Source organism: Phyllobates terribilis, unplaced genomic scaffold (genome assembly GCF_046119375.1).
Source record: "Phyllobates terribilis strain yellow unplaced genomic scaffold, ASM4611937v1 Scaffold_1__5_contigs__length_1240528914, whole genome shotgun sequence".
Taxonomy (NCBI): domain Eukaryota; kingdom Metazoa; phylum Chordata; class Amphibia; order Anura; family Dendrobatidae; genus Phyllobates; species Phyllobates terribilis.
In genome coordinates, this window is record NW_027362761.1 from 175132007 (window position 1) to 175154042 (window position 22036).

General features: G+C 44.3%; 1 protein-coding gene across 1 annotated transcript in view; it reads right to left on the reverse strand.

The window, feature by feature from the left end:
* PTAR1 (protein prenyltransferase alpha subunit repeat containing 1) overlaps nt 1–22036 on the reverse strand; it is a 75301-nt gene that overhangs the window by 48874 nt on the left and 4391 nt on the right. Inside the window, exon 2 of the mRNA XM_073670170.1 lies at nt 17173–17342. Within this exon, the coding sequence (XP_073526271.1) occupies nt 17173–17342 (170 nt within the window). The remainder of the gene's footprint in view (nt 1–17172; nt 17343–22036) is intronic.

A 22036-nucleotide genomic window follows, 5' to 3' on the forward strand; every position in this document is an offset into this window, starting at 1 on the left:
TTCACTGCATAGGCAAACACTATGGGAGACCCACTTGCTAATAATGGGAACATTGTTTTTAGGAGGTTCTCCGACCTCTATGTCTCTTCCAAGGGACATTGGAGTGCCTCCAAATTTTTTCCAGCCCTTGCAGTCACTGCATACGCAATAACAGTATAGGAGACCCACTCGTTAATAATAGGAACAACAAAGCCGGCTGACAGCGCTCTAACAATAGCGAGGGCAGACTGCTGGCCCTTTAAGAATAGTAAGGGCCACCTGATGGCCCTATAAAAATAAGAGTTATGACTTTAAGAGTCCCTCCATCATAAATGAAGCAGGATATGTCTGATGATGTGTCACACACCACATGGCCAGATAAGGTTGTAAAATGTTAAAATGACATTTCCCAGTGAATGCATTTGTCTTGGTTGAAAGCAATGCAAAAGTGCAAAAACGCATCAAAAACGCTACGTGTGAACATAGCCCAAGGTGTTTTTGTATATTTATTTTGCCTTATATACAAATCATTATCCTGGAAAGGATGTTCCTTAACATATTTCCCAGGAAAATCCATTTTGGTTTCGTTTTTGTATGTTTTATTGTGAGTCCATAAAAGTGGCGTAATACCTCTGACAACGTTGTTCACAGCAGTGACCTGGGAGTCAGAAATGCTTCCAGGGGTTTTCCCCGTGCTGTTCCCATGTAATTTGAGCACTGTTCCCATCGATTTGGGCAATTTTTAGGCCCTCTGCAGACCACCGGGGGGAGTCATCTGAAAAATGCTCGAGTTTCCCATAGACTTACATTGGGCTCTTTGCTTGGGTTGAGCACCCGAGTATTCCAATTTGCTCGACCAGAGCAACCAGCACCCGAGCATTTTAGTGCTCACCCATCACTAGTAAAATCACACTCATGTCTGCTGTGTCCAGGCAACTTGTACTTGCTTTGCAGAGAGATCAGGGCTGTCAATATTTCACACAAGAGCAGTCTGTTTTAGACTACTCCTGTGTGAGATGTAATGATAGCCAGGTCTCACTGCAGACAGACTACAAGTCAAGCACAACAGACATAAAGGTGATTACTGACACATCTCCGGACAAAACAGTGTCGGGGAGTGGCAGTACAGCAAGGGTTACAGTGCTAGGAAAGCGGATAGAAAAGTTGGTAATGTGACACAGCTCAGCTGTGGTGCCCCATTCCCCATAGACACCTTATCTGAAAGGTGTTAGTCATCTGTGCTTTATAATCTTGCAGGTTACACCAGGATGTTAGGGCTGTATCATTGCACATCTCACATGGATATCCCTGCTCTAAGCTATGGTGAGGGTGTGATCTTCTTTCCTTTGAATGTTGCTGCTTGTTTATGATTGGTCAGCATAATTCAGGGATAAAGAAATACACAAAACCAGTGGATAATGACATACTGCCGTGCAATGGTAATATGCAAATTGCCTCTTCAGAGAAAAAGAGGACTTGTACTCTATAGTGCCACCTATTGGAAGCAGCAATCCCACAAGTCACAATCAACCCTTTAACGAGTCGTGCAATAAGACTTAGGATAAAAGCCAAATCAGAATCTCAGCTTGCAGACACGGTGTTTCGTGCTGTTGGCCCTCCTCAGTGCAAAGTATGAGAACTGATTTGGCTGCATGAGAGGCTCTGGACTGAGGTCTAAGGGGTAACGTTTCTCCTTATGGAGAGTGACACACCGGCTCTGGCACGTCAAGGTAAGGAGGCTTATTCGCAATGCAATGCTCCTCTGGGAAATTTAATGTGCAAATTGCCTCTTCAGAGAAAAACATAAAGGGTTAACGGGAATCTGTCACCCCTTGGGAGATATCAGACCTCTACTATGGCCATACAGGGTATAGAAAAGTAAATCTGTACCACCTGTATGGCCCAAAGTAGAGGTCTGAATGCAGAGAAAATCAATTTTTTTTTCCACAGGCTTGGCGTCCGGAAGATGCTAAGCAATCCCCACCTGTGTGCTTATTATTCCCCCAAATCCCCACCTCTCTGCTTAATTATCATATCCCCCCCCCTCCCCTGCATGTCACAGGGCCCTGTAACGTGCACTGTGCTCCCTGACTTCCGGGCATTGGCAAAGCGCCGCTCACAGAGCAAGCTTTGCTTCATCCCGGCCCTGTCTACCTGTGCACTGCGCTGCAGGTTTCTATTGTGCAGGCGCCAGGAAGTGACAGTTACCCCCCCCACCAACGCCAGTGCAATAGAAACCTGCGGCACAGAGCACGGAGAGACGGGGCCGGGATGAAGCACAGCGCGCTCTATGTGAGCGGCGATTTGCGCATGCCAGGGAAGTCAGGGAGCACAGTGCACGTCACAGGGCCCTGCGACGTGCAGGGGAAGGGGGATATGATAATTAAGCAGAGAGGTGGGGATTTGGGGAATAATAAGCACATAGGCGGGGATTGCTTGGCATCCCCCGGACGCCAAGCCTGTACAAAATAGAATCGATTAAAGCTCTTTCCTCTGCAATCAGACCTCTACTATGGGCAATACAAGTATGTATAGATTTACTTTTCTATACCCTGTATGCCCACAGTAGAGGTCTGATATCGCCCGGCGTGACGGGGGGGGGGGGGGGTGACAGATTCCCTTTAAAGGGTTGATTGTGACTTGTAGGATTGCTGCTTCCAATAGGTGGTGCTATAGAGTTTAAGTCCTCTTTTTCTCTGAAGATGGGTAATTTGCATACAAACCCAGTGAAAACTCCTATTCTGCTATGCAGCCACTATTACATTGTGCATCCAATTCAACATGAAAAATTTGGTGAAAATTCCTCCATGATATGCTTACTGACAACCATTTTATTACTGTGCTCAATTTATAAGCTGTATACCTTAAAGGGGTTCTCCACTAGTTTGATAATTGTCACCATTTCTATCGAATGGGAACTGAGCTCAAGTACCCTGGAATGGCAACTAAAAAGTGTATGGAACTGTGCTGTAACAGGTCCATAGACAGTTTACAGCGCACATCGGGAAACCCACTAAACGGATAACAGCAGAACGTGGGATTTCCAGATGTCGTACCCCACCAATCATATATTGATAACCTATCCTAAAAACAGGTCATCAAGCTCAAATTGGTGCACAACCTCTTTGAAGGACTTTTCTCATGTTAAATATTTATGACATAGCCTATAGCAATCCCATGAAAGTCCGATAAATCAGCTGTTTTCAGATCTTCAACAGAAATGAATGAAGTGAGCTGGGCATGTGTGGCCAACTCTACATTCACAGAAGCCACAAAACAGTGATCAGGGATGCCGAATCTAGAGGTAGGTTTATGTCCCAGAGGTGGGTCCATCACTGGAATTTATGGCCATTAACGATGGAACCAACCCTTTAAGCGCCCTTATTAATGGTCAACTCAGCAGCATCATTTAACTCAGAAAATTTCAAGTTCTGCATGAGAAAACCAGAACCCTGACCCCAATAAACATTAAATTATGAAAAAGACAAACACAAACTTTTCAAACAGAACCCAGTACATTAATGCAAAGTGGCCTTAATTTGTCATACATTTCAGGCAGATGGTTTAATGATCCACACACATTCAGGGTATCGTTAAATTCGTTTAAGATTAATGAAGCTTTTCTGGCTTGTTAAGATTCAAGACAGGAGAAAATTTGCATCTTTATTTTAAAGAAAAAAAAAAAACACACTGATGTTCACCTAAACTTCTACCAACCAATTAAACACACACATATTTTTTCCATCAAAGTTTAACGTGAATCAATGTAGCTTATAAATTAGTCATGCCCCATCTCCCCCCTGTGGTCGTACATTTATCATTTATTCAGTATATTTAGAGGTAAAACCCCTTTAAAACTTCTATTTCTTAACATATTACTGTCTGGAATCATTCCTTGCCTTAATAATGATTTTGCTATAGGCAGAGAGTAATAAGTCACAGAGGTAACGTGGTACTGACAAAATATTGTAAAACTGCATAAACCAAAAGTATTATAGCACGCTGACCCTATTGATCTGCTTGAAATAAAAATTTCACGCTATGTGACTGCAGACTTGTGAATCCTCACAGCGCACACAGACAGGATTGTCTGACCACCCTTGAGGTCTCACTTACATATGAATGAAAACAGCAATTTTTCAGTCAGGAATAGGAATGGGTGAACCCAAACGGTAAAGTTCAGGGTCCGTACCGGACACCTAGTCTCCGTGCACCGACCCCAAACATGCACTTCTCCCGGAAGTTAGTATTGCTGTTCGGATTCGGTAGCCAAAACAAAGTTTGTTGAAAGGCTGCAGGGCAGCCAATCAAGAAGCTTTCCAATGTGGGCACTTCCGACCCAATACTTGTCATGGCTGTGATTGGCCAGCACACTGTGTATATATATAAAAAAAAAAATAAATAAATAAAAAAAAACACACGTGCGGTCCCCTCTATTCTTGATAACCAGTAAAGTTAAAGCTGAGAGATGCAGGCTGCAAGCCCTAGCTGTCAGCTTTGTCTTGGCTGGTTATCAAAAATAGAGGGGCCCCATGCCTTTTTTATTTAAATAAATAATTTAAAAAAAGTTGTGCCCCCCCCATCCATTTTTGATAACCATCCAAGCTAAAGCATACAGCTGGGGGTTGGTATTCACCGCCAACGCCCGCTGGAGTGAGTCATTCTCCCCGGCTCCTCGGTGTGAGCAGTCAGATGGGTTACAGCGGGGGACATCTTCGTACAGGTGAGTATAATCATTTTTTTAAATTTTATTCTTATTTTTACGCCATGACACAGCGGGAGCAGAATACTACTCTCAGCATTGTCCCTTACTCGCGCTGATTGCAGCGCCGGCAGGGGACAATGATGAGGAACTTGGGAACAGGGCTAACTGTACCGCTCATTCCCAGGCGCCGGTGCGTATATTCCTGATGCGGCCCACGGACATCTCTGGTACCATAAATATCAGGATGTGTGAAACTGGCCTTACTTTGGACTCCGTCTGGCGGTGTCCTTTTTTTTTTTCAGAGGCTCACAAAACGGTTGCCGACGGCACTTTTATGCACGCCAAATAAAAAGACGGACACCTCTGGATCACAGGCCAGACAGCGTCCACGGTGCCTCCATTGCCTCATTACAGGGAATCTTCCACTGGGGGTTCCATCTGAATCACGTATTTCAGAGATTTACACAGAAACCCCGGTGTAATCGCTCAGTGCAGGATAAATGTGAGCTGAACTATAGTGCAATCTTTGGGGGCAGAATGAACAAATCAGCAGCAGGTGAAGAATTGGTTTTATTTTTCTTATACGCCATTCCTCATGAGGTATAAGTGATTAGACGACTTTATTCTTCGGGTTGGTGCGATTACAGTGATGTCAGATTTATATTGGGTTTTTATGTGTGCTGTCACACACTAAAAACGTGTTGGTGTTTTTTGCAAAGACTAGGTTTTTTCATCGCAATAATTTGAGAGCTATAATTTTTCCATATTTTGGCCAACTGTCATGTAAGGACTTGTTTTTTGCAGGACAAGTTGATGGATGTTTTTATTGGTACCATTTTCAGGCACGTGACATTTTTTGATCGCTTTCTATTCCAATTTTAGGGAGGCAGAATAAACAAAAAACAACAATTCAGGATTTTTTTTTTATGCCGTTCCGCGTGTGGTAAAATTAATAAGGCAGCTTTATTCTTCGGGTCAGTACGTTTTACACCAATACTATATTTATACTTTTTTTTATGTTTTGGCGTTTTTACACAAAAACTATTTTATAGAAAAAATTATTTTTTTTTGCATTGCTTTATTCTGAGAGCTATAACTTTTTTTGGCTGATGGGCTTGTATGGCGGCTTGTTTTTTGCGGGAGAAGATGACGTTTTCAGCAGTACCATTTTTTTTTTTTACATTTGTGTTTTTGATCGCGTTTTATTCCACTTTTTGTTTGGCGGTATGATGATAAAACATATTTTTTTCCCCTCTTTTTTTTTTTTTTTTTTTAAAGGTGTTCACTAAAAGGGTTAAACTAGCGGAACAGTTTTATAAGTCAGGTCGTTCCGGACGCAGTGATACAAAATATATGTACTTTTATTTATAATAATATTTATTTATGGGTACAAATTATATATTTATAATTTTTTGAAATATTTTTGTAATTTTTTTTTTTTTTTAAAACTTATTCCCACTATGGGACTTTCACTTTTAGCACGCTGATCGCAGTTATAAGGTATAGTAGTGCAGGATCACTGCTATAACTCATAACTGTCCGTGATGCAGACACAAGTTAGTGCATGATCAAACTAACTTGTTGGTGAATGGTAACCTGGATGTCATCATGACAACGGGTCACCGTGGCAACGATCGGAACACTGCCATGACTGCGCAGGGTCTCCGATCCAGGAGCAGAGGGGCTTTTGTCCCTCTGCTCGCTCACTAAATGCTGTGATTGCAGCATTTAGGGGGTTTAAGTGCCAGGAGCGGTGCGGGCACCGCTCCTGGCACGGAGTGCCGGGTGTCAGCTGTTTGAATCAGCTGAACCCGGCGGGATCGCGCCCGCACAGCCTGAGTGCGGATGCAATCGCCGAAACGTAATAATACGTACCTGGTCCATAAGGTCCAGGGCACGGGGACATATTATTATGCACAATGTCAGAAAGGGGTTAATAAATGGGTAAAAGTGTTATTTTCAATTAAAAGGACTTTTTTCTGGGTGTGTCTTTCTTACTTTTGATTACGGGGTTAGTAATGGGGGTGTCAGATAGACGCCTCTTCATTACTAACCTCTGGGCTTGATGTCAGCAGACATAAAACAGCTGACATTAACCCCAAAACTATTACCCCACTTGCCACCGCACCAGGGCAAGTGGGAAGAGCGGGGCAAAGCGCCAGAATTGGCACACCTAGTGCATGCGCCTTCTCTGGGGCGGCTGCGGGCTGCTATTTTTAGGCTGGGGAGGGACAATATTCATGGCCCGATGCCAATCTGAGAATACCAGCCCTCAGCTGTCTGCATTACCTGCGCTGGTTATCAAGAATAGAGGGGACCCCACATCATTTTTTTTCTTTTATTTATTCAATAAATACATGCACAGTAAGCTACACACACTGCACTAATTATCTCACTGGCTATTCTATTACTATGGACAGGCACCGGCTGGTGAATACACTTATCAGCCTCGCCTGCTCTCGATGCTATAAGTGAGACAATGCGTACGCTGATGAAAGTAGTACTCTCATCAGCCAACGCCTGACTGGCGGTAACCTTCTCAGCACCGGTCAGAGCTGCTGGCCCACACGCGGTCATCTGTGTGACAGCGTGGGAACCGCAGCGCTCTGACTGGCAGTAACGCAAAAAGGTTACCATTGATCAGAGCCAGTGTTTACCGCACTGTCACACAGATGACAGCATGGAAAACACCAGATGTTTGGGCCCCCCCATTCATTTGAATTAGATCTGGGTAAACTTTTTTTTCTTAAATTCGGCCGAACCCAACAGACCCGAATATCCTCGGGTCCACCCATCACTAGTTGGGAAGCAACAGATTGGATAAGTAAAAGATGTGGATGACACATTTCTGAGAGCAACATGACCATTTAAGCAGTTTGGAGTGCTGGATCATGTCGACAGATTCCCTCTGTGTAGACATTTACAGGTTTTTGTTTGTTTTCAAAATTGGGGAGCATTGTAGGAGCATTTAAAATACAACTATACCACCAAGGCAGCTTAATGACAGAACACGACCGAGCGGCACAATAGCAGTGCAGAAACAACATAGGACAAGGAGGCAGATGAGACAGATGACATCACAAGCAAAGAGGAGGAGGGAGCCGCAGCACAACTAGAGTCTTTCCTTGGTTCCTCCTCCATCACTGTGTTTTACAGAAAACTTTCACTTGACTGCTGTGGCCGCAGAGGACAGCCGCGAGCCACATGTCAGGGGACACTTTTAGATACAAAATACATTTGAACACTTGAGTGCCAGGACTGGGGCAGAGGAGCTCCCATCATACCCCACCCCAAAGTGCAGCGGAGTGATCAGGTCATCAAGCTTTGATCCAATGACACCGCTGCTGGCACCTCAGTGCCGCAGAGATAGCGGGAAACAGTTAGTGCTCCATGAAGAAGCCAAAGATTAAATGTCCTATCCTATTTGGATGTGGGGGCACATAATGGGGGACAATTATGAAAGGGAGAACAGTATAGTGAGAGGCAGATTGTGTGGGTGGTACTTTATGCAGCGGGTAGTGTAGGGGATATTTTGCAGAGGGGCAGTGTGGGTGGCAGGAGGGATATTTTGTGCAGTAAGCACAGCAACTATTTGTTCAGGGGCGCAGCATAGGAGATATTTGCAATTATGGGGCAGTATAATGATACTTTTATTTTTGGGGGCACAGTGTTGGGAAGTGCAGCTTAAGACGGAGAAGAGGGAAATCTGAAGAGACTAGTTCTGGGTGTAAAATCTCTTCATGGTGTCCGGACTACATGGAGACAAAAGGGATTGGAACGACTTCAATCAGAGAGAATGTCATCTATGAGGGTACCTGGATATAAATGTTTATTTGTAATACTGTCTGCGTCTCAGTGCTGTGGTTCCTGTATTGTCCGCAGTCTGATGATGGCTGGTCACCAGGGCTGTGGAGTCGGTATAAAATGGACCAACTCTGAAAATATATAGTAAATTGGGTTCAGTAGTACAATGCAGGATGTGCTATACATTTTTTTCATAAGAATTTGGAAAAGTTATGAAATGTTCTATAAATGTCTGTTCTGTTCCTGATCTAAGGATCTCGGCTGTTAGTGGAGATGAATCTGTGCTGCACTTTATGTACACGCTCAGTAGTGAGGCAGTGAGATGAATCTGTGCTGCACTTTATGTACATGCTCAGTAGTGAGGCATTGAGATGAATCTGTGCTGCACTTTATGTACATGCTCAGTAGTGAGGCAGTGAGATGAATCTGTGCTGCACTTTATGTACATGCTCAGTAGTGAGATGAATCTGTGCTGCACTTTATGTACATGCTCAGTAGTGAGATGAATCTGTGCTGCACTTTATGTACATGCTCAGTAGTGAGGCAGTGAGATGAATCTGCTGCACTTTATGTACATGCTCAGTAGTGAGGCAGTGAGATGAATCTGTGCTGCACTTTATGTACATGCTCAGTAGTGAGGCCGTGAGATGAATCTGTGCTGCACTTTATGTACATGCTCAGTAGTGAGATGAATCTGTGCTGCACTTTATGTACATGCTCAGCAGTGAGGCATTGAGATGAATCTGTGCTGCACTTTATGTACATGCTCAGTAGTGAGGCAGTGAGATGAATCTGTGCTGCACTTTATGTACATGCTCAGTAGTGAGGCAGTGAGATGAATCTGTGCTGCACTTTATGTACATGCTCAGTAGTGAGGCAGTGAGATGAATCTGTGCTGCACTTTATGTACATGCTCAGTAGTGAGATGAATCTGTGCTGCACTTTATGTACATGCTCAGTAGTGAGGCAGTGAGATGAATCTGCTGCACTTTATGTACAAGCTCAGTAGTGAGGCAGTGAGATGAATCTGTGCTGCACTTTATGTACATGCTCAGTAGTGAGGCATTGAGATGAATCTGTGCTGCACTTTATGTACATGCTCAGTAGTGAGGCAGTGAGATGAATCTGTGCTGCACTTTATGTACACACTCAGTAGTGAGGCAGCGAGATGAATCTGTGCTGCACTTTATGTACATGCTCAGTAGTGAGGCAGTGAGATGAATCTGTGCTGCACTTTATGTACACGCTCAGTAGTGAGATGAATCTGTGCTGCACTTTATGTACATGCTCAGTAGTGAGGCAGTGAGATGAATCTGCTGCACTTTATGTACAAGCTCAGTAGTGAGGCAGTGAGATGAATCTGTGCTGCACTTTATGTACATGCTCAGTAGTGAGGCAGTGAGATAAATCTGTGCTGCACTTTATGTACATGCTCAGTAGTGAGGCCGTGAGATGAATCTGTGCTGCACTTTATGTACACGCTCAGTAGTGAGATGAATCTGTGCTGCACTTTATGTACACCCTCAGTAGTGAGGCAGTGAGATGAATCTGTGCTGCACTTTATGTACATGCTCAGTAGTGAGGCAGTGAGATGAATCTGTGCTGCATTTTATGTACACCCTCAGTAGTGAGGCAGTGAGATGAATCTGTGCTGCACTTTATGTACACACTCAGTAGTGAGGCTGTGCTGTGGAGTCGGAGAGTAATTGAGGACTCAGAGTTGTGGAGTTGGAGTCGGTATAAAATGGACCGACTCCTAAAATATATAGTAAATTGGGTACAGTAGTACAATGCAGGATATTCTTATGAAATGTTTTCATAAGAATTTGGGAAAGTTATGAAATGTCCTATAAATGTCTGTTCTATTCCTGATCTAAGGATTTAGGCATTTCATTGAGATAAATCTGTGCTGCACTTTATGCACATGCTCAGTAGTGAGGCAGGGCTGTGGAGTCAGGGAAATTTAGGAGTGAGTCAGAAGTTTGGCTTACCGACTTCACAGCCCTGCTGGTAACAACTCCCGTCATCTCCTTACCATTGTTAAAGACATACTGGGAGTCGTAGGTTCATGCGATACAATTGTATATGGAGCTAAACTATCATTGCAATTGTTTTCTCTATTAGGTTTGGTAATTTATTCACGTACTGAGGGTGGCTCTGGCGCAGCATTCACATGCTGAGGGTGGCTCTGGAGCAGCATTCACATACTGATGGCGGCTCTGACGCTGCATTCAGATACTGATGGCGGTTCTGACGCTGCATTCATGTACTGATGCTGGCTCTGTCTCTGCATACATGTACTGATGGTGGTTCTGATCTTGTACACATACAGCAATCCAAAACACGCTTCATAGCTATGTTAAAACAGAAAAAGCCTCAAAACTTAGAATTCTGACATTATGAGGAGGATTTGGCGAGTTTCTGCAGAGCAGAATCTCTCCAAATCCTCCTCAAACGCTTAAAACTTCGTTCTTATTATGTATTAATGTACTGATGGTGGTTCTGGTGATGTATTCATGCAAGTGCCCCTTTACATTTTTTGCCGACATTGTGATTGGTTCAGTATGTCAATGAGGCCCTTGGACCCAAAAAATGTTGTGCACCCTTGCCATATAGCTTAGATATTTTTTTTTACATTTGGTCAACAGCTAATATCATTCTGTTGCTGTCGTAAGTTGGCAGTTTTAAATAGGGCTTCCACAGACAGTCAGAGTAACTATTGCAAAGCCTATCAGATCCCAAAGATCTGGATTTACATGGAGACCCTAGGTAAAATCTGTGGAGCTGTTGGCAGGAATGGTTAGGTAGCCATGTCAGAACCAGGAGGTACGGATAGAGCCTAAGTCGACAGGCAGGAGAATGATCAGTAAAAGTGCTAAGGTCTGAAGCAGGAACATTCACCAGAATCACAGTTGAGAACAGCAGGCATCACCAGAGATAGTATAAACTGTAACTGGCAGCCAGGGACTGACTGCTGGATGTTTAAAGAGGGAATAGCACCAGCAATAGCTCCAGCAGAGAAATAATTACATCAGCCTAATGAGCTCAATGAAGAGAAACAGGAAAACTGGCAGGAGGAACACAAGCAGAACTAGAGTTCAACCGAAAAACGTCTTTGCTGCCCAACCGCAACCAATGCCGTGGCGCACAGCGACAAAGGTGTCAGGAGCGTGTCCAGACACTGAGGTTATAATACAACTAGCCTGATCCTTCTTACTTCCCCCATATCTGCAGTAGAGGGAGAGTCAGGATACCAGCAATACAAGCAAGATAGTCTGTGGGTTCAGCCAACTTGTATATGTGTATTGGTCCCTTCACGTCAAGAAAATCCTTTGTAATAGTGCAATATTAGTAATGTAATGCATAATCTAACATAATATTTTTGACATTTTCAATGTACACAAATAGCCTTTCTACAATTTTTCTTCTAGCAGATGTCAATTAACCCCTTTCAGGCCCAGGGCGTACTAATACATATCTGTGCCCTGGGCCTTATGGGCCTGATACGTATTAGTACGCCTTGGCAATTTCGCCCGCACACAAGCGGTGCGGGCGAGATCGCCGCCAGATGTCAGCTGATTGTCACAGCTGACACCCGGTGCTATGTGCAGGAAGCGGTCCCACACATTAACCCCCGAAATGCTGCGATCTAAATCGATCGAGGCATTCCGGTGGCAAGAGGAGGTAAGCGCGATACTTACCTTCTCTGCCGGCGTCCCGCGGTGTCTGAGTCCGTAGCCGGATATTGTCATGGTGACCCGATGTCATCATGACAACATCCGGATCACAAGGAGGCAGGAAGTTGCTTTGGTCATGCGCAGTGCACGACCAAAGTAACTTCTCCCTGTGCAGCGCTGACAGGCTGCATAGCACAGGGATGGTGCTGCATTCCTGTGCTATACAGCCGATCAGGCTGCAAAAAGTGAAAGTCCCATAGTGGGACAAAGTGTAAAAGTAATAAAAATGTCAAAAAGAGAAAAAAAATAAATAAATAAATAATAATATATTGTACCCATAAATAAATAATCTTATGGAAAAAAAAAAAAAAAAAAAAAAAACACACATATTTGGTATCACCGCATCCGGAACGACCTGACCTATAAAACTGTCCTGCTGGTTAACCCCTTTAGTGAACACTGTATAAAAAAAAACAAAAAAAAAAAAAAGTTTTATCATCATACCGCCAAACAAAAAATGGAATAAAACAAGATCAAAAAGACGAATGTAAATAAAAATGGTACCGCTGAAAACGTCATCTTGTCCCGCAGAAAACAAGCCGCCATACAGCTCCAATGGCCAAAAAATAAAAAAGTTATAGCTCTCACACTAAAGCGATGCAAAAACAATTCTTTTTTCTAGAAGAATAGTTTTTATTGTGTAAAAGCACCAAAACATAAAAAAATATATATATAAATGCGGTACCGCTGTAAAAGTACTGACCCGAAGAATAAAGCTGCCTTATCAATTTTACCATACGCAGGACAAAAAAAAAAAAAAAAAAAATTCCTGAATTGTTGGTTTTTGTTTATTCTGCCTTCCAAAAATCGGAATAGAAAGCGATCACGTGCCCGAAAATGCTACCAATAAAAAAAGTCAACTTGTCCCGCAAAAAACAAGCTGTCACATGACTGTCGGCCAAAATATGGAAAAATTATAGCTCCCAAAATATGACGATGCAAAAAAAAAGGGTTTTTTAGTGTGTGACAGCTGTCAACCATAAAAACCTGATATGAATCTGGCATCGCTGCAATTGCACCGACCCGAAGAATAAAGTCATCTAATCACTTATACTGCACGAGGAACGGCGTAAAAAATAAACTTTAGGGCTAGGGTTAGGCTAAGGTTAGGGGTTGGGATTTTTTCAGAAGTAAAGAAAAACAATGACGACGATATGGCGACTAATGTTGAGCACAAGTGCTCGCTACTTGAGTTTGCATCGGGTGCTCGGGTATGCACCGAGTATCGCGGGTGCTTGAGTCCCTGCTCCAAATGTTTTGCAGCTGTTATACAGCCAAAAAAACATTGCGGGGATTGCCTGCCATACACGAGCAATCCCCGCATGTGGGGGGGTTTCCACTATTTAGGCACATCAGGGGCTCTTCTAACGCAACATGGCGTCAGCTAATTATTCAAGCAAATTTTACATTCAAAAAGTCAAATGGCGCTCCTTCCCTTCCGAACCCTGCAGTGCGCCCAAACAGTGGTTTTTCCTCACATATGGGGTATCTGCATGCTCAGAGGAAATTGCACAACAAATTTTGGGGTCCATTTTTTCCTGTTACCCCTGCGAAAATAAAAAAATGAGTGTCTAAAGTAATATTTTTGTGAAAAAAGTTAAAGTTAGTTCATTTTTTTCTTCCACATTCCAAAAATTCCTGTGAAGCACCTGAAGGGTTAATAAAGTTCTTGAATGTGGTTTTGAGCACCTTGAGGGGTGCAGTTTTTAGAATGGTGTCGCTTTTGGGTATTTTCTGTCATAAAGACCCCTCAAAGTGACTTCAAATATGATGTGGTTCCTAATAAAATGGTTTTGTCAATTTTGTTGTAAAAATGAGAAATCGCTGGTCAACTTTTAACCCTTATAACTTCCTAATAAAAAAATATTTTGGTTCCAAAATTGTGCTGATGTAAAGTAGACATGTGGGAAATGTTAGTTATTAACTATTTTGTGTAACATCTCTCTGATTTAAGGGCATAAAAATTAAAATTTTGAAAATTGCGAAGTTTTCAAAATTTTCGCCAAATTTCCGATTTTTTCACAAATAAACGCAAGTGACATCGAAGAAATGTTACCACAATCATGAAGTGCAATATGTCACGAAAAAACAATCTTAGAATCAGTGGGATCCGTTGAAGCGTTCCAGAGTAATTACCACATAAAGTGACAGTGGTCAGAATTGTAAAAATTGGCCTGGTCATTAACGTGCAAACCACCCTCGGGGGGGGTAAAGGGGTTAAAGCAAATAAAAGTGACATTTAGGTAGTATAAATCCTGTACAAAGAGGGCACACAGCACACTGAGCCAGTATATAGGAAAATACAGACATATACACATAGAACAGGTTAAAAAGCGAGTCACCCAGTGGATGGCGACACAAGCAGCAGGGATAACAAAATATCAATAGTATTATATAAAAGAGGGAGGAAGTCCAGACTGAGTAATATGTTACAAGGCTCACAAATATACATAACTGAAAATATACAATGAGATTCATAATACACAGATAGAGGGGGGACTGGACAAAACTCATATTGTGTAAGTGCGCAATATGAAGTAAGCAAAGGGACCATATGCTTAGTACTTACCTATAAACTCCTTCGCCTCCTGCCAGCACGATGCCAGCCCCAACAAGCATTTTGACGCTTATACTTCAGGGACTGGCGTCACATTGGCCAAGAGTCTCTATTAAGAAGCTTTCTCACCAATAAAAACAGAGACTGGATACCTGCTCAGCAGCCGGCTCTAAAGTCCCCGTCTCACATAGCGAGATCGCTAGCGAGATCGCTGCTGAGTCACGGTTTTGGTGACGCAACAGCGACCTCACCAGCGATGTCGCTATGTGTGACACTTTGCAGCGATGAGGCCCCTGCTGTGAGGTCGCTGATCGCTGCAAAGTGTCCTGGACCATTTTTTGGTCGTTGCCCTCCCGCTGGTCAGCACACATCCCTGTGTGTGACCAGCGGGAGCAGCGATCAGGCTGGTAACCATGATAAACATCGGGTTACTAGGGGCACACGTGCACCTAGTAACCCGTTGTTTATCATGGTTATGAGCCTGCTAAAGTGAGCGGTAACCTCCCGCTCACTGTAGCAGGCTGGTAACCATGATAACCAACGGGTTACTAGGTGCGCATGTGCCCCTAGTAACCCGATGTTTACCATGGTTACCAGCCTGCTCCTGCTTCAGCAGCAGGCTGGTAACCAGGAGCAGGACATCGTGGAAAGATTCTTTCCACGATGTCGCTGCTCCCCTGATTGTTGGTGAGCCTGCCTGTTTGACAGCTCACCAGCGACCACATAGCGACGCAGCAACGATCCCTGACAGGTCGTATCGTTGTCGGGATCGTTGCAGCGTCGCTAAGTGTGACGGGGCCTTTAGTGGCGCATGTAACGATTCTGGTAGGATGTGGATATGCCCCCAAGATGCATCAAGCGGCATGTGACATCCGCGATTATTACATGTATCAATCAGAGATAATACTATTGCTCTATTATTATGCCTCATGCGGCGTGTCTCACTTTTTAACTTGTCCTATGAGTACATTTCTATAAGAGAATAAAGAAGATTCATTTTTGCATCTTCTGTACTGGCTCTGTGTGCACCCATTGATTGTATAGGATTTGTAGTTATCCTTTGTGCCTACCTACATTTACCTCGCATGCAAAACTATTTTTGATGTACGATTATACAGGTTTATTAATTAAGAAAATCTGTCAGCAGGTTTTTGCTATATAATCTGAAATCACGGTAATATAGAGCAAGAGAGCCTGATTTCAGATATGTGTCACTTACTAGGCAGTGTTTTGTAGGTTCAATCCAATCAGTGTTTTATCAGTACGAGATTATCACTGCCTGGCTAAAGCCCCCGTCTCACATAGCGAGATCGCTGCTGTGTCACGGTTTTGGGGACGCAACAGCGACCTCACCAGCGATGTCGCTATGTGTGACACTTTGCAGCGATCAGGCCCCTGCTGTGAGGTCGCTGATCGCTGCAGAATGTCCTGGACCTTTTTTTGGTCGTTGCCCTCCCGCTGGTTAGCACACATCGCTGTGTGTGACCAGCGGGAGCAGCGATCAGGCTGGTAACCATGATAAACATAGGGTTACTAGGGGCACACGCGCACTTAGTAACCCGCTGTTTATCATGGTTACGAGCCTGCTAAAGTGAGCGGTAACCTCCCGCTCACCGTAGCAGAGTGGTAACCATGATAAACAACAGGTTACTAGGTGCGCGTGTGCCCCTAGTAACGCGCTGCTTATCATGGTTACCAGCCTGCTCCTGCTTCAGCAGGCTGGTAACCAGGAGCAGGACATCGTGGAAAGATTCTTTCCACGATGTCGCTGCTCCCCTGATCGCTGGTGAGCCTGCCTGTTTGACAGCTCACCAGCGACCACATAGCGACGCAGCAACGATCCCTGACAGGTCGTATCGTTGTCGGGATCGTTGCAGCATTGCTAAAGTGTGACGGGGCCTTAAATCTCATGTGTAGTCCAGTCCAGCTAATCTGTGTAACCCCGCCCCCACCAGTGATTGGCAGCTTGCTGACAATGCACAGTGTACAAAGAAAGCTGCCAATCAGGGGTGTGGGCGGGGTGAGCAATATGACCACTGCTACATAGAACAACAGATAAAACACCAAGCATCCAGTAAGTGATACATTGTTGCAATCAGGCTCTCTGCCCCTACATCATGCTGCTCTCAGATTACAAAGCGAAAACCCGCTGACAGATTCACTTTAACTATTTCTATTTTACTTGTTTCCGTAAACAATTACTGTATGATTATTTAGTACGTAGATACTTGGATCAGTGGGAATGGTCCAGGTGAAAAGAGTGGAAGTGAATTCAATATAAATGTATCAACTAATGAGGTGTAAGGAGACCTCCATTAATAGATTCATCCTCATGTTGGGAGAAAAAAGTATGATTGCAGAAGATTTAAAAAAAAAAAAAAAAGACTCACCATCTCTATTAAGCCACAGCTTCTTCTGCCGGTATAGCAAGAGCTTGTTGTGTACATAAGGGAGCAGAAACTTGATACACCAGCTCTCCACTCCCAGTTTATTTTCCACCAGTACGATGGGGCTGCGATTAAATTTTGCTTCTGGACACGGAATTAAGCCAATTTCATCTCTGTGGAAGAAAGATTACACATCAGTCACAACTCCAAAGTCTTCAGACTGGCCAAAACAATGCTCCTGTAAGCGGCTGCTGAAGAAAAGCACCAATCATGTGAATGCGCAATAGAACAACGGCACCTGAACCTGCTGGGCGTAAACACAGTCCCCAGTCTAGAGCCTCTCATCTAGCCAAACCAGATCTCACACTTTGCACTCATGAGGGGCAATACCTCGAAACACAGTGTCTGAAAATTGAGATTCTGGTTTGGCTTTTATCCGAAGTCATGTTACGAGGCTCGTTTAAGGCATGTTACGATGCAGAAATGCTCAGGATTTTTTCCTGAGCGTTTCTGCATCTCCCTGGCAGAAAAAACGCATGCGGATTGTACATGCGTTTTCCTGCCAGGGACATGCGGATGTGAAGCGTTCTTCACATGCATTTCCGCATGCAGGTTGACCAGCGCTTTCCAAGCGATTTTAGCATCACTTGGAAAGTGCTTGACAACTTGGTCACACTATATAAATCCATGCCACCGGCAAGGATTTATACAGTGTGACCAAAAAGATTAAAAATGGTAAAAAAAAAAAAAAAACATTATACTTACCTTCTGAAGGCCCCTGTTTTTTTCTCCGCTACGTCCGGTCTCGGGTGTCTCGCGGTGGTGTGAAAGGACCTTCCATGACGTCATTTAGTAATGTCGGCGGCGGTCGCGTGACCCATCACATGACTAAATGACGTCATGGAAGGTCCTTTTAGACCAGGGGTCCTCAAACTACGGCCCGCGGGCCACATGCGTCCCGCGGAGGATTTTTATCCGGCCCGCCGGGCTGTGGGCAGAGGGGAGCAGTGTCAGCGCCCGCCCTTCCCCCCGCTTTCTCAGAGCCCCGGCAGCCCGATACTTACCTCTCCCCGTGCCTTCGCAGATCCGCTGTCTTCCGCGGCTGCTGCACAGTGACGTCTCAGGTCAGAGGGTGCGGTGACGTCTTTACACAGCGCCCTCCCGAGTGCCGTCACAGGCAGCGCAGAGAGGGACGATGCCGGAGACACTGGAGTCCGGACCTGAGAAGAGCCAGCAGGCAAGGAGGGAGGTGAGTATTGGATTTTTTTTTTTTTTTAATGTATGGAGGCATGGGACATAATATTAGGGGTGACATCCTGCATGTGGCATTATATGGGGGGGGGGGGTGACATCCTGCATGTGGCATTATATGGGGGGGTGACATCCTGAATGGGGCATTATATGGGGGGGGTGACATCCAGCATGGGGCATTATATGGGGGGGTGATATCCTGCATGTGTCATTATATGGGTGGGGGGGGGGTGACATCCTGAATGGGCATTCTATGGTGGGGTGACATCCTGAATGGGGCATTATAAAGACAGGGGAGTGATATCTTGCACGGGGCATTATATGGGGGGGGGGGGGGGGTGACATCCTGAATGGGCATTCTATGGTGGGGTGACATCCTGAATGGGGCATTATAAAGACAGGGGAGTGATATCTTGCACGGGGCATTATATGGTGGGAGAAAGGGAAATCCTGCATGGGGCATAATAAGGGGGGGGGGGGGGGGGGACAGCCTGCATAGGGCATTATAAGGGGGAAACAGCCTGCCTATTGAGGACCTATGCTGCCTATTGGGGACATTTACTTGCCTATTGGGGACCTATGCTGCCTATTGGGGACATTTACCTGCCTATTGGGGACATTTACCTGCCTATTGGGGACCTATGCTGCCTATTGGGAACATTTACCTGCCTATTGGGGACCTATGCTGCCTATTGGGGACATTTACCTGCCTATTGGAGACCTATGCTGCCTATTGGGGATATTTACCTGCCTATTGGGGACATTTACCTGCCTATTGGGGACCTATGCTGCCTATTGGGGACCTATGCTGCCTATTGGGGATATTTACCTGCCTATTGAGGACCTATGCTGCCTATTGGGGATATTTACCTGCCTATTGGGGACATTTACCTGCCTATTGAGGACCTATGCTGCCTATTGGGTACATTTACCTGCCTATTGGGGACCTATGCTGCCTATTGGGTACAGTTACCTACCTATTGAAATACTGGTTGATTTAACTTTACTTGTTCTTCATTTTAAATATTGTATTTGTTCCTGTATTGGTTTTTTTACTACAAAATAAGATATGTGCAGTGTGCATAGGAATTTGTTCATAGTTTTTTTTTAAAAACTATATTCCAGCCCTCCAATGGTCTGAGGGACCGTGAACTGGCCCCTTGTTTAAAAAGTTTGAGGACCCCTGTTTTAGACCATCGTGAGCTGCCAGCAAGCCAGGACGGATCGCTATGGCCATCAGAAGGTGAGTATAATGTATTTTTTTATTTTAATTCTTTTTTTTAACAGGTACTATGGCACCCGGGTCTGGATGAGAGTCTCCTCTTCTCCAAACCCGGGTACCATCCGCACATAGAATCGCATAATATCCGCATGTGAACATGTAGCGATGCGGATTTTTCCGCAATGATAATCTGCAGCGGAAATTTCCACAGCATGTGCACAGCACATGCAGATTATCATTGGGGGACATGGCAGACCTTCTACCAAGCGTTTTTTAAGCGTTTCTGCAGCGGAATTGCCGCTGCGGTAAAGCTTAAAAAAAAAACGCATAGTGGGCACACAGCCTAAGAGTCGATAGAGGCTTTTAGAATTCAAACTTCCAATAGGTGGCACTAGAGTTCTAGTCCTCTTCCTCGATGTAGTTGTAAAAGTCTCACATTTTATGCTCGACAACCTCATGCTTGTGATGCAAGTCTGGTGTAGCACTTTTTTTCTACATGGCACCAAAAGAGATACATTTTACTTCAATTATGGGAAAAAAAATATGAGCAAAAAAACCCGACAATGTCAATAAACCCTAACATTAACTGTGTACTTCCACAGTGCCCAAGGTGATCCCTCACTTCTGGCCTTATAGACCAAAACCTAAACGTGGCGATAAAAAAAAGAGAGAGATAGGGACTTCATAAGATTTTAGCTGTTTGTAATGGATTGCTTTGCTGCCGATCATGCGTGATGGATTTGATGTGGATTTTAGGCACTGTGCCTGCTCCATATAGGTCAGATGCCAGCTGTAACACATAGAAGGCATCTAACCAAAATAGGACCAATCAGCGCTAACCGCGATCAATTCCGTTTAACTATTTAAATACCCCCATCCCCTGAAGTTTAGCTATAGGGCAAGTTCACATTGGTGTATAATAAAAATTGTCAGTTTCATCCTAAAAACTTGATGACTTTTTCTGACTTTTCATCCGTGTGCCTTTTTTCAGCAGCAGTCATTAGAAGACCATTTCCACTTTCCTATGTGACAGAAATGCAATGTATCTGTAAAAAACAGATGCTATACAGTGTCCCCATATGGAATCAATTTTTTTTTTTCGGTGCACTCAGACTTGAATGAACGAGTCTCGTGCAACACATGGAAGAAACTAGTAGATGCTGTGATTTTTTTTTTTCACACGGAGAATCGGTCAGTGAAAAAAACTCTCATCAGCATTGCCCCATCGATTAAAGAAGTTGTCCAGTACTTTATATTACCCCCCCAATGTATCCCCCCGGGGTCCCTAAGGATTTTTGTAAATACCTTGTGTTGCTGATAATGCCTGTGAGCAGCGCTATCGGTGGCCTCTCACAGGCATCATGTGACCCCGCGCTGACGTCACAAGTGAGGCGTGACTCAGCGCTGGGGTCCCCGGGGTGGCTGCTGGGTTGTGGGCGTGGTTACCCCCCGCGTCACACCCAGCATCCACCGCGCGCTTTCCCAATGAATGGGGAGAGGGAGAGCGTGTGGTGGATGCCGGGTGTGACACGCAGGGTAACCCGCCCACAACCCAGCAGCCACCGTGGAACGCAGAAGACAGAGACCCCCGGCTGCTGCCAGCACTTGACGTGACACGAGCGGATGTCCGAGCCGGCTGCAGCCGGGGGTCACGTGATGCCTGTGAGCGGCTACCGATAGCGCCACTCACAGGCATTATCTGCAATGTAAGGTAATTACAAAAATAATTAGGGGACCCAGGGGGATACATTGGGGGGGGGTAATATAAAGTACTGGACAACCCCTTTAACATTTGTCCTAGTGCTGTCCGTTTTTTCCAAAGACAGCACTCGGACTGAAAATACACTTGTTTGAACCTGCCAATATCCTTATTTTCATAGGAGACCTCGATTTATACCATACACTGCAACACGGTAATAAAAATGATTGCAGGTTATAAAGTGCCCTATGGGGACTAATAAAATTTTTTCAAATCACGTTGTTTCCTAGTACTAATATAAAGGAGTGAAAAAAAAAAAATTGGTATCGCCAGGTCCATAAAAGACCAGTCTATCAAAATATTAAATTATTTAAAGCTTACAATGAACACTGAAAATATGAAAAACAAAAAAAGTATGTGTTTTTTTTTCAATTATTGCAGTTCCCCAACCCCCCCCCTCCCCCCCCCCAAAAAAAAAAGAAACCAATATATCTTAAGTACTCAAAACCTCACAATGCTATATCAAGGGGGGGGGGAGAAAATGGCAACACATTAATTTTTTTTTCAATTTCAGAATTTTCTTTCACTGCCAAACTATAAAAAAATAAACACAAAGAAAAAGGACAGGTTTACGCCTTAATCGTACTGACTTGATGAATCGTGATGCCAGAGGAATTTTTACTGCACAATGAACT